Consider the following 17,750-nt stretch of genomic DNA (forward strand, 5'->3'; position numbering starts at 1 on the left):
GAACAATAACAATACTCAATGAATTGATCAACATTTTGATAGCAAATATGATCAACTCACTCACACTCACACTCACACTCACACACCATCCTCATCCCCACCCACACACAAAACAATCAGCACCACACACACTCGGGTTGAGGGGTGGACCATCCAGCAAATATGCATAACTAATATTGCAAAAGGAATTTCTTTACAAAAACAGAACAAATTGTCAGATAAATCCATTTAAATGTCAAAGGAAAAGTTTCTCAGCACAACAACAGGCTCTTTAAATAGACCAAGTGCATAAAAGAAGAATTGCTTATAAATCAAAACAATTAACATCTCAACAATGTTACAACGAAAATATACACAGTACCAGTCAAAGTTTGGCTACACCTACTCATTCAAGGGTTTTTCTTTATTTGTAATATTTTCTACATTGTAGAATAATAGTGAAGACATCAAAACTATGAAATAACACAAATGTGTCATGGATCCCCCCCGGTACTGATGCTGTAATAGTCCTGCGTGTGTAGCTGGTGTAGAGAGTTAGGCTCAGGACAGCAGAATTGGGTAATCAACGTATTTTACTCAAAATACAAAAAATACACAGCAACATAACGAGCCCACTAAAAGGACCGATATACAAAGAACAATCACTCACAAACAAAACATGGGGAACAGAGGGTTAAATAATAAACAAGTAATTGGTTGAGTGAAGCCAGGTGTGAAACACAAAGACAGAACAAATGGAAATTAAAAATGGATCGGCTGGGACCGGGTGAAAGAGGGGTGGACAATGGGACCTGCTGTAGTGGGGCTGGTGGAGGCGCTAGGAAACCTCCTTCTCTCTCCAAACGGTCCATCGTCTGCAGCATGCGATCCATGGCGGTGCCCAGCATGGCTAGCACAGCATTCTGCAGCAATACGCCATCCCATCTGATTTGCGCTTAGTGGTACTATCATTTGTTTTTCAACAGGACAATGACCCAACACACCTATAGGCTGTGTAAGGGTTATTTGACCAAGAAGGAGAGTGATGGAGTGCTGTGTCAGATGACAATTGAGATGTTTTGGGATGAGTTGGACCGCAGATTGAAGGAAAAGCATCCAACAAGTGCTCAACATATGTGGGAACTCCTTCAAGACTGTTGGAAAATAATTCCTCATGAAGCTGGTTTTGAGAATGCCAAGAGTGGGCAAAGCTGTCATCAAGGTAAAGGGTGGCTACTTGAAGAATCTAAAATGTGAAATATATTTAGATTTTTTTAACACTTGTCTGGTCACTACATGATTCCGTATGTGTTATTTCATAGTTTTTATTTCTACACTATTATTTTACAATGTAGAAAATAGTAAAAATAAAGAAAAACCCTTGAATGATTAGGTGTGTCCAAACTTTTGACTAGTACTGTATGTTAAAGCCACTAAATACGGGCTACAATATACAAGAAGGTATAATATCAAACCGCAACATAAAAAATAATCATCAGCACATAAACAATCAGCCTGCGAATGCAAACCATGCAGGACAAATTAGAGTTCAAACTACATAAATCATAAATCAAATGGGATTACTCACAATTATCAAGGCCGCACTGGAGACAGAAAACTTGACAATTGGTTAACCAGGAAGCACAAATGACAACTCAACGCAAGCGTCTTTTAAAGGGAGACGAGGCCACGTCCATACTCAGCATCACTGAATAGACAGCTCTTCTGCTGCCACTCATGAGACAGGAGTCGCGGGGCTCCAGAACTCCGTGTGTTGAAATTGACAGTGCCCTATGTACAGTCGGCAATGGATATTTCCCATTTGAGGGAATTTTGGCATGTTATAGGCACACACAAACACACATGCACACGCACACACACACACACAAGCTGATATGCCCTCCTACTACTCTTCAATACATACACAATACCTTTAGGGTGTAATAGCCTGGAGTCAAGAGCTTTACCTGTATAAGTCATCATGGAAACATACTGAATGTGCATGAGCCAACTGCACAGCACACATGAAGTGGTTTTACCATGGTTCATTTATTTTGGACGTGACACTGAATGAACCAGGAAGTGGGTATACACTGAATTAAGATAACTTGGCTGTGTTCCTTAGACAATATTGTTACAATCGATTGAATTATCCCTGGTCTCAGATGAGCTTTTGAGACTTATTTCATTATTGCGGTTGTTCTCTTCACAGTTGAAGGAGAATGAAAACATGATTAGGTGATATACTGTAGATGTAATACAATGGAATAGTGCAAGAGGATAGTCAGGCTACAGAAATCCTGAATGGCACATAGTACATCTGCTATGATATTGATGACTTAGCACATATTTAGGAGCATACTGTATGTACAGGTCATTGTCTTAACTGCTCCTTCTCAGTGCTCCATCCCTGAACCCATGAAAATGGGATCTTGCAGGGGTGGACTGGGAGAAAACTTCAGCCCTGGCATTTCAGCCACACCAGCCAATGAGAGGTAACAGAGGGGTCAGAGGAAGACTACAGGGCAGAAATAACACACTTCACCAATGGTACAAGGGAAACAGATTAATTCTTAATGTAAAAAAACAAACAAGGAAATGACAATACACTTCAGAACTATAAAAGAAGACACTGGGCACATCCACATCGACTCAGAATAAATATAATCAGTTGAACAATATACACATCTTGGAACTATAATTGACTCAAAACTCTCTTGGACTACAGACACACAACAAATATACAAAAAGGGACAAGAACGACTGTATTTCATGAGGCAATTAAATAAATATCAGGTCAATAAAAGAATAACAACCATATGCTACACATCCTTTGTTCAGTCTGTTTTCACTTTCTGTTTCCAAGCCTGGTACAATCAGCCATCCATCGCAAATAAAAACCAACTACATAAATAGTAAAGCTGTCAAGCTAAATACGTGGAGTTAATCTCAAGAACATGGAAGCGCTGTTCTTGGAGAGAGTAGTGAGGGCAGGAGCGAGAATTGTCACCGACCTGACACACCCACTTAACCAGGAGTTCCAGCTCCTACCATCAGGCCGCCGATACAGAGTCCTCCAGAGCCCAGCAATCATTAATTTCCACCAGCATAAGTCAAATAAATAAATAACTGCTCAACTCTCCCCTCAACTGTCTGTCTGTCTGTCTGTCTGTCTGTCTGTCTGTCTGTCTGTCTGTCTGTCTGTCTGTCTGTCTGTCTGTCTGTCTGTCTGTCTGTCTGTCTGTCTGTCTGTCTGTCTGTCTGTCTGTCTGTCTGTCTGTCTGTCTGTCTGTCTGTCTGTCTGTCTGTCTGTCTGTCTGTCTGTCTGTCTGTCTGTCTGTCTGTCTGTCTTTGCTTCTCCTTGTGCTCCTCTATTGTTGTTCTGTCTGTATGTATGTGTATCGAGTCCTGTGTGTTGCTGGTGAGAGAGTCAGGCGTGGGACAGCAGATATGAGTAACAAATGTGCTTTACTCAAAAAAGACAAATATACAAAGTAACATCTTGAGCACACACAGACGGACCGAAATTACAATAAACAATCACTCACAAAAACCATGTGGAGAACAGAGGGTTAAATAATAAACAAGGGATTGTGGGATTGACAACAAGTGTGTGAAAAAAAGACAAAACAAATGGAAAATGAAAAGTGGATTGGCAGTAGAAAGCCGTTGACGTCGACCGCAGAACGCCGCCCGAACAAGGAGAGGAACCGACTTTGGCGGAAGTCGTGACAGTATGTCTCTCTGTCTGTCAGTCACTCTGTCACTCCTAAGTGTGAATTGCTATTACATATAGAGTTAACATATTAAGGAACTCTCTGTTTTCTTCCTGCCCCCACTGCACTCATCTCTGAAATGTCTCTGCAACATCCTAGTTGTGAATGAATAAACACATTTATTAGTTAAAGAAGAAATCTTTAGGGCAATAACTTTAAGTCTATGTTATGGACTAGCATGCTAGCAGATACCCATAGATTTACAGTCATTGTGCTAACGCTAGTTTGCATTGGCTTAGGAAACTATCTTTAATTTCCTTCATACTGGACACAGAGACATAAACATGTTATCCATGAGCTCATCTGAAAATCCAGAAATATCCCTTTAAAATAGTGTTACCCATCCTAGTTGTGAATGAATAAATAAATATATTAGACAAAGAAAATCACTGAATAAATGACTTATAGATGACCATTGGCTTATATAATATCTTATAACAACCTAACAACATATTTCAAATTAGTGCATGTCAAGTGATCCCTGCTGTCCACTTAGCTATGTGTTTAAATATTATGCTACATATAATTCAATAGAAGAAAACAGAGATAGAGAAGGAGAGAGAGTGACTGCCAGTTCCATAATGTTTTGGCTTTATAATACAGCCAATGGCTACATAAATGAACTGGCAGTCTCTCGCTCTCCCTCTCTTTGTTTCCTTCTATTGAATTCAATATGCTGGGACTAGTTATTGTGGATGCAGATAGATTTCCAGCGTTGTGCTTCGTTTGACATTGTGATAGCATGTGTATCTTTCTGCCAAGAAGTGACAGGTCTTTCAGCGAATTAAATAAGTAGGAGATAGACAGGACCAGCCTTCAGTAGCTGTGGCTATGTAATGTAATCCAACACCAGTCACTTGTTACTACAGCTCATAAACCCACTCACTGAGACTGAGATTCAGAAGCAAAAAATCTTGATAAAACAATTAAAATACACAGACAGTCCCTGAATTATACCTTTATTGTAATACATAATGACTTGTGTTTAGTAAAAAGCACTGTATAAATGTCTAGCAGATGGCTATTGCCTTGCCTATGTGTTATAAAAGCCAATCAAATCACTTGTTAGGCTACACTGAGTGTACAGTAGGAACTGCTCTTTCCATGACAGACTGACCAGGTGAAAGCTATGATCTCTTATTAATGTCACCTGTTAAATCCACTTAAATCAGTGTAGATGAAGGGGAGGAGACAGGTTAAAGAAGGATTTTTAAACCTTGAGACAATTGAGACTGTGTATGTGTGCCATTCAGAGGGTGAATGGGAAAGACAACAGATTTAAGTGCCTTTGAACGGGATATGGTAGTAGTTTGATTGTGTCAAGTACTGCAACAGTTTCCCGTGTGTATCAAGAATGGTCCACCAGCCAAAGGACATCCAGCCAACTTGACACAACCTTGGGAAGCATTGGAGTTAACATGGCCCAGCATCCCTGTGGAATGCTTTTAACACTTTGTTGTCCATGCCCGACGAATTAAGGCAGCCCACCAGGAAGTGTGTACCTTCAGACACCTAAATGGTTAAAAATGGGAACACTTTGCCTACCTGCCACGCATGGCAGCTGAATCGGGTCCGCCTACTGCCAACAGCGCGAGATGATGAATAAAAAATAAATAATATAAACTCAAGACTTTATCGTTGGGTTTTTTACAGAAATGTTTAGCGGTCAACTAGAAATGCCTCACAGATCAACCAGCCGATCGCGATCGACCTGTTGATGACCAATGTTCTAATTAGTTTCCAATGGAGTTATATAAAATATAAGGTCTTCTGTACAATAAACATATTATCTCTAGGTTTATGGATGGGTTACATAGATTCTATGATTCACGTCTATGATTATGTCATAGCAAAATCAAACCCATTGTGAGGGAGGGCTGATACTGTTGAACATCTTCTGTAGCTGAAAACCTTCAGTGAAGAAGACATTGTTCATTTCAAAAGCTCCTGAATGGTTGTTTTGACTGACAGTTCAAAATATTGCCTTTGTCAAAAAGTGGAACTGTTACTTAGAATTAACAACCTTCCCCAGATTTTAATTTAATAGGAGGGAAAGTGGCTCCTCTGTCCAATTTTGCCCAATGTTTATCGGGGCCATTTCCCATGTCCGGTTAAATGGATATTTTGACAGTAGATGAAACAGTGTGGATAGCTGCTTGTCTGTTTGCACACCCGGCCCTGGCTGCTCATCTGACTTACATACTTGTGGAATCGAAGAAAAACAATACGTTCAAGTTATTGTATGTGGAAATCATAGGAGACTAATGTTTGATCAAAGTAGTAACCAGGTTGAATTCAGAGAAGTGAGCTAATATATCTACTTCCCATTAAAGAACATTGGAGGGGAAATGATAGAGAGGGAAAAAGACTAGATCCTTGAGCGAGGAATCAGCAGGCAGGGATAGAGGGAGAGAGTAAGAGAGAGAGAGTAAGAGAGAGAGAGAGAGAGAGAGAGAGAGAGAGAGAGAGAGAGAGAGAGAGAGAGAGAGAGAGAGAGAGAGAGAGAGAGAGAGAGAGAGAGAGAGAGAGAATGCAAGGTAGAGGGAAGAAAGAAGACTGAATTCCATTATCCACAGCAGAGCGTTAAATAATGTTATCTGTTTTGCTCAAAAAGAGAGGGCCAATGGAATTAACAACGCGAACAGAGAGAAGTCTGGTGTAGGGAACAAAGGCCTGTCTGGGGTCCATTTTAACTTTGCCTTTCACAGATGTAGGCCTATTAACTGGTCTTTTATTGAAACTAAGCTGCACTGAGTGGGATGTGTGTGTGTGGGGGGGGGTGCGTGCGGGTGCGTGTGTGTGGGTGCGTGTGCGCCTGATGTATGTCTAGTGTTCGTGCATGCTCTTGTCAAAAGTTTGGACACTTACTCATTCAAGGGTTTTTCTTCATTTGTACTATTTTCTACATTGTAGAATAGTAGTGAAGATGTCAAAACCATGAAATAGCACATATGGAATCATGTAGTAATCAGAAAAGTGTTAAACAAATCAAAATAGATGTAATAAGTCTTATTGTCTATGACGCTACAAGCTTGGCACACTTGTATTTGGGGAGTTTCTCCTATTCCTCTCTGCAGATCTTATCAATGTCTGTCAGGTTGAATAGGGAGCTTTGCTCCACAGCTATTTTCAGGTCTCTCCAGAAATGTTTGATCGGGTTCAAGTCCGGGCTCTGGCTGGGCCACTCAAGGACATTCAGAGACTTGTCCTGAAGCCACTCATGCGTTGTCTTGGCTGTGTGCTTAGGGTGATTGTCCTGTTGGAAGGTGAACCTTTGCCCCAGTCTGAGATCATGAGCACGTTTTCATCAAGGATCTCTCTGTACTTTGCTCTGTTCATCTTTGCCTCGATCCTGACTAGTCTCCCAGTCCATGCCACTGAATAACATCCCCACATCATGATGCTGTCGACACCATGCTTCACCATAGGGATGGTGCCAGGTTTCCTCCAGATGTGACACTTGGCATTCAGGCCAAAGAGTTCAATCTTGGTTTCATAAGACCAGAGAATCTTGTTTCCTTTTGGTGCCTTTAGGCTAACTCCAAGCAGGCTGTCATTTGCCTTTTACTGAGGAGTGGCTCCCGTCTGGACACTCTACCATAAAGGCCTGATTGGTGGAGTGCTGCAGAGATGGCTGTCCTTCTCCCATCTCCACAGAGGAACTCTAGAGCTCTGTCAGAGTGACCATTGGTTTCTTTGTCACCTCCCTGACCAAGAGCCTCCTCCCCTGATTGCTTAGTTTGGCCGGGTGGCCAGCTCTAGGAGGAGACTTCGTGGTTTCAAACTTCTTCCATTTTAGAATGATAGAGGCCGCTGTGTTCTTGGGGACCTTCAATGCTGCAGACATTTTTGGTGCCCTTCCCCAGATCTGTGCCTCGACACATTCCTGTCTCAGCGCTCTACTGACAATTAATTTGACCTCATGGTTTTTTCTCTGACATGCACTTTCAACTGTGAGACCTTATATAGACAGGTGTGTGCCTTTCCAAATCATGTACAACCAATTGAATTTACCACAGGTTGACTCCAATCAAGTTATAGAAACATCTCAAGGATGATCAGTGGAAACAGGATGGAGCTGAGCTCAATTTCAATTCTCATAGGAAAGGGTCTGAATACTTATGTAAATAATGTATTTATTATTATAATTGTTTTAATCCATTATAGAATAAGTCTATAACGTAACATAATGTGGAAAAAGTCAAGGGGTCTGAATACTTTCCGAAGGCACTGTAAGTAAGTGAAAGCAACAACAAAAAACTACGGAATATAGCTCTCTCTCCCTCTCTTCTGGTTCTCCTTCATTTTTGAAGAAATTAATTAGTTCAAAACTCTACTATTGTCTTTCTCTCACTTTGGGTCAACTACTCACTACATGTTAAGCAGTGTTAGCTAGATGTAACTTATGCTTTCAGTACTAGATTCATTCTCTGATACTTTGATTGGGTGGACAACATGTCAGCTAATGCTGCAAGAGCTATGATAGGTTGGAGGATGTAATCCGGAAGTTGTCATAATTACTGTGTAAGTCTATGGAAGGAGTTGAGAACCATGAGCCTGCTAAGTTTAGTATTGAAGTCAATGTACCCAGTGGAGGACAGAAACAAACTGTCCTTCGGCGACACCACGGTGCTACCCTAGAGTGTGCTGTTGAGGCTACTGTAAACCTTCATTGCAAAACAGTGTGTTTTAATCAATTATTTGGTGACAGTGTCAGGACCCGGTTACGAACTCAGGTCTCCAGTGTGAGAAACAGTCACTTAGCAAACTGAGCCACTAATAGTCGGCAGAACCCAGAAGATGAGGCAGACACAGCAGTACTTGAGACGGTGTTTTAATAAAGTAAAAAGGAAAGTACTTCAGGCAAAAATATAAATCCACAACGTCAAAAGTAATTCTAAGAGAAAAAGGTCATCCTCCAAGTGAAAAGGTAAATCCACAAGGTGGTAGGTACAGCAGGGAAAAAGCCTCAAAAGATACTCAAAAATAAATAAACCAGAACAAAAACAGAGTACCACAAGAGAGTCCAACTGGAGGAACAAATGTTCACAGCATCGCTGGGGCTGGGTGCTAACATTCAAACACAGAGCAAAGAACTGAGGTAAACTAAGGGTTTAAATACATTAATGGGAAACGAGGCACAGGTGCAAATAATCATCTGGAAACAGGGGAAAACAAAAGGGTCAAAAAACCACAATGGGGGCATCTAATGGCCAAAACCAGAACAATCCTGGCCAAATCCTGGCAGACAGGTGAAAAAATGTAGTTTAGTTATATCAAAAAATTATAACTTTTTAAATGTTTCACTGTTTTTAATTTTTATGAAATTCACTGAGGATGGTCCTCTTCCTCCTCTGAGGAGCCTCCACTGGTATTAATGTCACCTTAACTGCTGTATAGGGGCACAACTGGATCGTTGGTGCTCCATTCACAGGGAAATTAGGACATACAGCAGATGTGCAAGCATTTATTTTACGTACTACTGACTCATTCATTGAAATCTACAACTATTTCCACTGTCAGTTCTAGGTTAATGCCAATTAGTTGACAATGTGAGAGAGACTAACCTTGCTTTAAAGTACATGTGATCTTAGGTTATATTGCAATAAGTAAAGTAAACATTGCATCTGTCAGTGTGGTTGCTCTCTTCAGTAGAACGCTTAACTCCTCTTCTCTTCTCCCTCTCAGAACACTGAGATCCTGAATACAGCCGTCCTCACCGGGAGGACGGTTGCTGTGCCGGTAAAAGTGGTCACCGTAGGAACAGACGGCACGGTTACAGATGTAACAGAGTCGGTGGAGTGTCGGTCGACCGATGAAGAGGTGGTCAAGGTGAGTGTACACTATAGAGGATGCAACCTTGAGAGGAAACCTTGAGGAGATAGACTAGGGGGAATCAATCCTTTTCAACCCAAAAGGGAATGTCAGTTCAATTACAGTACATAGTATCAGGTTTCAGGTAAGACCTAAGTGCAGACTGTGTTGAAGTAAAAATATTTATCGCAAACAACAGGGGCATGCAAATGACAGGTCAAGGCAGGCAGGCCCAGGGTCAGGCAGAAGTCTGTAATCCAGAGTAGGGGCAATGGCGCAGGATGGCAGGCAGGCTCAGAGTCAGGACAGGCAAGGGTCAGACAGAGGAGCCTCTTAAAGAAGAAGTTACAGGTCTGTGAGAGCCAGAAATCTTGCTTGTTTGTAGGTGACCAAATACTTATTTTCCACCATAATTTGCAAATAAATAAATAAAAAATCCTACAATGTTATTTTCTGGATTTTTGTTTCTCATTTTGTCTGTCATAGTTGAAGTGTACCTATGATGAAAATTACAGGCCTCTCTCATCTTTTTAAGTGGGAGAACTTGCACAATTGGTGGCTGACTAAATACTTTTTTCCCCGACTGTATATACAGTATTAGAAATGATCAAACAGTCTTAAACTTTCCCTTGGTGATAGAAATACCCTTGAAATCTTTTGAAGTACTGTATGTAATCTGCTCCTGGTTGTAAATTGTTTGCTGTTTTAACCATTAGAGAGAGAGAAATTACTATTTTGACCTGTTAGGCCAGAGGGTAGAGACACAATCAAATCAAACTGTATTTGTCACATTTTATTCAAAGTAACACAATAAAATAACAATAATGAGGCTATATACAGGGGGTACCGGTACCGAGTCTATGTGCGGGGTACAGGTTAGTTGAGGTAATTTGTACATGTCGGATGGGGTGAAGTGACTATGCATAGATAATAAACAGCGAGTAGCAGCGGTGTACAAAACAAATGGAGGATGGGGGGAGTGTCAATGTATATAGTCTGGTGACCATTATATTAATTGTTCAGCAGTCTTATGGCTTAGGGGTAGAAGCTGTAAAGGAACCTTTTGGTCCTAGACTTGGTGCTCCGGGTACCGCTTGCCATGCAGTAGCAGAGAAAACAGTCTATGACTTGGGTGACTGGAGTCTCTAACAATTCCTCTGACACCGCCTAGGATATACTTCATGGATGGCAGGAAGCTTGGCCCCAGTGATGTACTGGGTCGTATGCACTATCCTCTGTAGCGCCTTAAGGTCAGAAGCTGAGCAGTTCACTGTCTTTGTGTGTTTGGACCATAATAGTTTGTTGGTGATTTGGACACCAAGGAACTTGAAACTCTCGACCCGCTCCACTACAGCCCCATCAATGTTAATGGGGGCCTGCTCTGCCCGCATTTCACTGTAGTCCACAATCAGCTCCTTTGTCTTGCTCACATTGAGGAAGAGGTTGTTCTTCTGGCACCACACTGCAAGGTTTCTGACCTCCTCCCTATAAGCTGTCTCATCGCTGTCATTGATCAGGCCTATCACCGTTATGTCATCAGCAAACTTAATGATGGTGTTGAAGTCGTGTTTGGTCACTCAGTCGTGGGTGAACAGGGAGTACAGGAGGGGAGTAAGTAGACACCCCTGGGGGGCCCAGTGTTGACAATCAGCGTGGCAGACATGTTGTTGCGAACCCTTACCACCTGGGGGCGGCCCGTCAGGAAGTCCAGGATCCAGTTGCAGAGGGAGGTGTTTAGTCCCAGGATCCTTAGGTTAGTGATGAGCTTTGTGGGCACTACGGTGTTGAACGCTGAGCTGTTGTCAATGAACAGCATTCTCACATAGGTGTTGCTTTTGTCCAGGTAGGAAAGGGCAGCGTGGACTGCGATTGAGATTGCACCATCTGTGGATCTGTTGGGGTAGTATGCGAATTGGAGTGGGTCTAGTGTATCCGGGAGGATGGTGTTGATGTGAGCCATGACCAGCCTTTCAAAGCACTTCATGGCTACCAACGTGAGTGCCACGGGGCAGTAATCATTTAGGCAGGTTACCTTCGCTTCCTTGGGCACAGGGACTACAGTGGCCTGCTTGAAACATGTTGGTATTACAGACTCTGTCAGGGAGAGGTTGAAAATGTCAGTGAAGACACTTGCCAGTTGGTCCGCGCATGCCTAGTGTACACGTCCTGGTAATCCGTCTATCCCCGCTGCTTTGTGAATGTTGACCTGTTTAAAAAGGTCTTGGTCACATCGGGTACCGAGATCAATATCACACAGTCGTCCAGAACAGTTGGTACTCTCATGCATTCTTCAGTTTCGCTTGCCTCAAAGCGAGCATAAAAGGCATTTAGCTTATCTGGTAGGCTCGTGTCACTGTGCAGCTCACGTCTGGGTTTCCCTTTGTAGTCCATAATAGTTTCCAAGCCCTGCCTGTGTAGTAGGATTCAATCTTAGTCTTTATATTGACGCTTTGCTTGTTTGATGTTTCGTCTGAGGGCATAGCGGGATTTCTTATAAGCGTCCGGATTATTGTCCTGCTTCTTGAAAGCGGCAGCTCTAGCCCTTAGCTCGATGCTGCCTGTAATCCATGGCTTCTGGTTGGGATATGTATGTACGGTCACTGTAGGGGAGACGTCGATGATGCACTTATTGATAAAGTCGATGACTGGGGTGGTATACTCCTCAATACCATTGAATGAATCCAAGAACATATTCCAGTCTGTGCTAGCAAAACAGTCCTGTAGCATAGCATCTGCGTCATCTGACCACTTCAGAATTGAGGGAGTCACGGGCACTTCCTGCTTTAGTTTTTGCTTGTAAGCAGGAATCAGGAGGATATAATTATGTTCAGATTTGCCAAATGGAGGGCGAGGGAGAGCTTTGTATGTGTCTCTGTGTGTGGAGTAAATGTGGTCTAGAGTTTGTTTCTCCTCTGGTTTCACATGTGACATGCTGGTAGAAATGAGGTAAAACAGATTTAAGTTTACGTGCATTAAAGTCCCCGGCCACAAGGAGCACCGCTTTTGGATGAGCATTTTCTTGTTTGCTTATGGCCTTATAGAGTTGTTTGAGTGTGGTCTTAGTGCCAGCATCGGTTTGTGGTGGTAATTAGACGGCTCCGAATAATATAGATGCTACATGTATTCTATTCACCACCAATAGACAGACAGCGCTCCACTCTCAACGTCCCTCCCCATTTTTTTGTCTCAAATAGCACACACTGCTAAATACTTAGGATATGACAATGAGAGATGGGGAAGAGTGCAGCCAAACTCCCCCTCCTCTGAGGGATGAGTGCACGTGGGTGTGTTTGTGTGTAAGGGTGTGTGTTTGTGTATATGTGTGTTTATTTATTTTGTGTGTGTTTCTGGTTGTACATTTGAAGTTGTGAGAGTGAGAGCTCACTGTAGGTTTCATAATGTTGATGGTGATTCTAAACCTCATGGGTCTTGGGGTTATTGGAAGATTACACTGTCAAAACCTAATATAATTGTGATAGTCTCTGAGATGAATAACCAAATCAACAGTAATGATTAGGTTTGATCCACTATTTCAGTCATAAGAGGTAGATGTGATATTAATCATTTCATCCATTTACTTTTCCACAAGAACAAATGCAGTGCCTTAGACTGCTGCACCACTCAGGAGCCCTAAAGATAACTAAGACAACACTAGTGTACACAATGTACAGTAGGGGAGAGTGGGGTAAGCCAAAGGGATAAGATGAGCCACCCTTGTTTCTAGGAAACAATATGTATAATTTGACTAAATATTTAGGAAAGAAGAAACCACATGGGAAAATAGGTAGTTTTATTTTATTATTTAACTCTGGAAGTCAATTAACAAATTATTTTTTTACAATAAAGGCCTACCCTGGCAATCCCTCCCCTAACCCGGACGATGCTGGCCCAATTGTGCACCGCCATATGGGACTCCCGATCACAGCCAGTTGTTATATAGCCCGGGATTGAACCATGGCCTGTAGTGACACCTCTAGCACTGAGATGCAGTGCCTTAGACCTCTGTGCCACTCAGAAGCAAAGTTAGGGTGTCAGGGTAGCAGGTAGCCTAGCAGTTAGAGTGTTGGTCCAGTAACTGAAAGGTTGCTGGTTTGAATACCTGAGCAGACAAAGTGAAAATATGTTGATGTATCCTTGAACAAGGCACTTAACCCTAATTTGCTCCAGGGCTGTACTATTATGGCTGACACTGTAAAAAAAACACTTTTCACTGCACCTTTCTGACAATATATATATTTTTTAAAGTACAATGTGTTTGTTAGCCTGTATTAAAATATGATTACATTTATTCAAGAACGAAAAAGTGATTGTCAATGTGTTGAATTGTGTTTGGGAAATAAAGATAGACATGGTTTTAAAAAGCTAGAGGTCCTTTTTCATTCAACACAGATATTTTTTGGCAGCTTAAAATTAACTTGTCCCGCAACTCAATTTACTCCATGCCCAGGGTACTGCAAGTTATGCCAAGAGACCACTTTTTTTTGGACAAGCTGTGTTTTCAAAACTGTAAAGTTTACATGAATTCTGAGTATTTCCAGGGATACTCAACATCCTGAAATATATGTAGATATATTTGTTAGAAATAATAGTATATTTCCCTTTATGGAGTGATGCTGAATGTAAGATATTACTCAACTTACCCCACATGTACATGCATGTCTCTTTCCAAGCTACTCTTGGTAATTTCATTCAAACAAAGCATTATGTTCTATAAGTTTGAATAATGAACGTTATAGTAATTGTCTGTTGCATGCAACGTTATGGAACTATTACCAAACTATTTATTCCCATTCAAACGAGAAAAAGTCTTACAGTCACATACAGATATAGAGGGAATCCTTTAAACTAGCCTACATCAAGTACTAAGAAAGAAAGAAAGAAAGTACTAAGAAAGAAAGAAAGAAAGAAAGAAAGAAAGAAAGAAAGAAAGAAAGAAAGAAAGAAAGAAAGAAAGAAGAAAGGAAGAAAGGAAGAAAGAAAGGAAGGAAGGAAGAAAAGAAGGAAGGAAGAAAGGAAGAAAGGAAGAAAGGAAGGAAGGAAGGAAGAAAGGAAGGAAGGAAGAAAGGAAGAAAGGAAGGAAGGAAGAAAGAAGAAAGAAAGGAAGAAAGGAATAAAGAAAGGAAGGAAGGAAGAAAGGAATAAAGAAAGAAAGGAAGAAAGGAAGAAAGGAAGGAAGGAAGAAAGGAAAAAAGGAAAAAAGGAAGAAAGGAAGGAAGGAAGAAAGAAGGAAGGAAGAAAGGAAGAAAAGAAAGGAAGGAAGAAAGGAAGAAAGGAAGAAAGGAAAAAGGAAAAAAGGAAGAAAGGAAGAAAGGAAAAAAGGAAGGAAGGAAGGAAGGAAGGAAGAAAGAAAGAAAGAAAGGAAGAAAAGAAGAAAGGAAGAAAGGAAGAAAGGAAGAAAGGAAGGAAGGAAGAAAGGAAAAAAGGAAGAAAGGAAGGAAGAAAGGAAGAAAAGAAGGAAGGAAGAAAGGAAGAAAAGAAGGAAGGAAGAAAGGAAGAAAGGAAGAAAGGAAAAAAGGAAAAAAGGAAAAGGGAAGAAAGGAAGAAAGGAAGGAAGAAAGGAATAAAGGAAGAAAGGAAGAAAGGAAGGAAAAAAGGAAAAAAGGAAGAAAGGAAGGAAGAAAGAAAGAAAGGATAAAAAGAAGGAAGGAAGAAAGGAAGAAAGGAATAAAGAAAGAAAGGAAGAAAAGAAGGAAGGAAGAAAGGAAGAAAGGAAAAAAGGAAGAAAGGAAGGAAGGAAGGAAGAAAGAAAGAAAGAAAGGAAGAAAAAAAAAGGAAGAAAGGAAGAAAGAAAGGAAGGAAGAAAGGAAGAAAGAAAGAAAGAAAAAGAAAGAAAGGAAGAAAAGAAGGAAGGAAGAAAGGAAGAAAGGAATAAAGAAAGAAAGGAAGAAAAGAAGGAAGGACGAAAGGAAGAAAGGAAGAAAGGACGAAAGGAAGGAAGGAAGAAAGGAAAAAAGGAAGAAAGGAAGGAAGGAAGAAAGAAAGAAAGAAAGAAAAGAAGGAAGGAAGAAAGGAAGAAAGGAAGGAAGAAAGGAAGAAAATAAGGAAGGAAGAAAGGAAGAAAGGAAGGAAGAAAGGAAGAAAGGAAAAAGGAAGAAAGGAAGGAAGGAAGAAAGAAAGAAAAGAAGGAAGGAATGAAGAAAAGTAGGAAGAAAGGAAGAAAGGAAAAAAGGAAAAAAGGAAGAAAGGAAGAAAGGAAGGAAGAAAGGAAGAAAGGAAGAAAGGAAGAAAGGAAAAAAGGAAGAAAAGAAGGAAGGAAGAAAGGAAGAAAGGAAGAAAGGAAGGAAGGAAGAAAGGAAAAAAGGAAGAAAGGAAGGAAGGAAGAAAGAAAGAAAAAGAAGGAAGGAAGGAAGAAAGGAAGGAAGGAAGGAAGAAAGGAAGAAAGGAAGAAAGGAAGGAAGAAAGAAAGAAAGAAAGGAAGAAAAGAAGGAAGGAAGAAAGGAAGAAAGAAGGAAGGAAGAAAGGAAGAAAGGAAGGAAGGAAGAAAGAAAGAAAGAAAGGAAGAAAAGAAGGAAGGAAGAAAGGAAGAAAGGAAGGAAGGAAGAAAGGAAGAAAGGAAGAAAGGAAGGAAAGAAAGAAAGGAAGAAAAGAAGGAAGAAAGGAATAAAGGAAGAAAGGAAGAAAGGAAGGAAAAAAGGAAGAAAGGAAGAAAGGAAGGAAGGAAGAAAGGAAAAAAGGAAAAAAGGAAGAAAGGAAGGAAGGAAGAAAGGAAGGAAAGAAAGGAAGGAAGAAAGGAAAGAAAGGAAGGAAAAAGGAAGAAAAGAAAGGAAAAAAGGAAGAAAGGACGGAAGAAAGGAAGAAAGGAAGAAAGGAAAAAAGGAAGAAAGGAAGGAAGGAAGGAAGAAAGAAAGAAAGAAAGAAAGGAAGAAGAAGGAAGGAAGAAAGGAAGGAAGAAAAGAAGGAAGGAAGAAAGGAAGGAAGGAAGGAAGAAAGAAAGGAAAAAAAGAAAAAAGGAAGGAAGAAAGGAAGAAAGGAAGAAAGGAAGAAAGGAAAAAAGGAAGAAAGGAAGGAAGAAAGGAAGAAAGGAAGGAAGGAAGGAAGGAAGAAAGGAAGAAAGGAAGGAAAAAAGGAAGAAAGGAAGGAAGGAAGGAAGAAAGGAAGAAAGGAAGGAAGAAAGGAAGCAAGGAAGAAAGGAAGAAAGGAAAAAAGGAAGAAAGGAAGAAAGGAAGAAAAGAAGGAAGGAAGGAAGGAAGAAAGGAAGGAAGGAAGGAAGGAAGAAAGGAAGAAAGGAAGGAAGGAACAGGTCAACATAGAGAAGCTATAGAAGCTTCTCCCAGGTTAAAGTAGATTCCGATACACAGCCTGTTTTAATGATAGTTAAACGATGATACAAGACGGGTGAGAAGAGAGGCACAGAGAGCGAGGAAGAGAGAGAGAGAAGGGGATAAAGAGAGAGAGAGAGAGAGAGAGAGAGAGAGAGAGAGAGAGAGAGAGAGAGAGAGAGAGAGAGAGAGAGAGAGAGAGAGAGAGAGAGAGAGAAAGCGAGAGGAGAGAAGAGAGAGAACTGACAGAGTGAATCTATTAGGAGTGGATGTTCTGACACATCATTTGTGGAAAAAACTGCCAAGACACTTCCAGCGAAGAGTGATGATAGTCTGCTTTTGACGAGATTTATAAAAGACTAATTGCACACCCAAACTGTGGGCATGCTGAGATTAAAAGTGATGCCCATCTTCATTATCGCTCCACCCAAAGCTTCAGATGAATGGAAAATGGTTGTGATTATACATGACAGGCTTTGACAAGCCGTTGCATATGGAGAAACTAAAACTAAATCTGTCCTCCCAGTCTTTTGTGAAAGAATACATGCCTGATCGAGTGGTTTAGGTTGTTTGAAGGTAGAAGTTCATACGTTTCGAAGATGCTCTTCAGAAATCCTGCCATGCCATTGGTCGATCTATATCTGAGAGGCTTTGGAACTGATTGGAGGAGACAGAGCAGATTTAGCCAATCATAAAGAGGGGTGACCTGGAGCCAGGGTTTTGTTTCTTGATTGGCAATTGGGATTTGTGTCTTTCTCTGGTCCATCTGTTGAGATTTGTGGCCCGTTCCTCCACACTGGGCATACCCAAACACACACACACACACACACACACACACACACACACACACACACACACACACACACACACACACACACACACACACACACACACACACACACACACACACACACACACACAC

The 17,750-nt window shown here is 41.1% G+C and overlaps 1 protein-coding gene across 1 annotated transcript in view; it reads left to right on the plus strand.

Moving 5' to 3' along the window:
- Window positions 1-17,750, plus strand: part of LOC124047892 (transmembrane protein 132C-like) — a 196,031-nt gene that overhangs the window by 143,860 nt on the left and 34,421 nt on the right. Inside the window, exon 5 of the mRNA XM_046368220.1 lies at window positions 9,444-9,587. Coding sequence (XP_046224176.1) covers window positions 9,444-9,587 — 144 coding nt within the window. The remainder of the gene's footprint in view (window positions 1-9,443; window positions 9,588-17,750) is intronic.

The sequence above is a fragment of the Oncorhynchus gorbuscha genome, linkage group LG11 (assembly GCF_021184085.1).
Source record: "Oncorhynchus gorbuscha isolate QuinsamMale2020 ecotype Even-year linkage group LG11, OgorEven_v1.0, whole genome shotgun sequence".
NCBI lineage: Eukaryota > Metazoa > Chordata > Actinopteri > Salmoniformes > Salmonidae > Oncorhynchus > Oncorhynchus gorbuscha.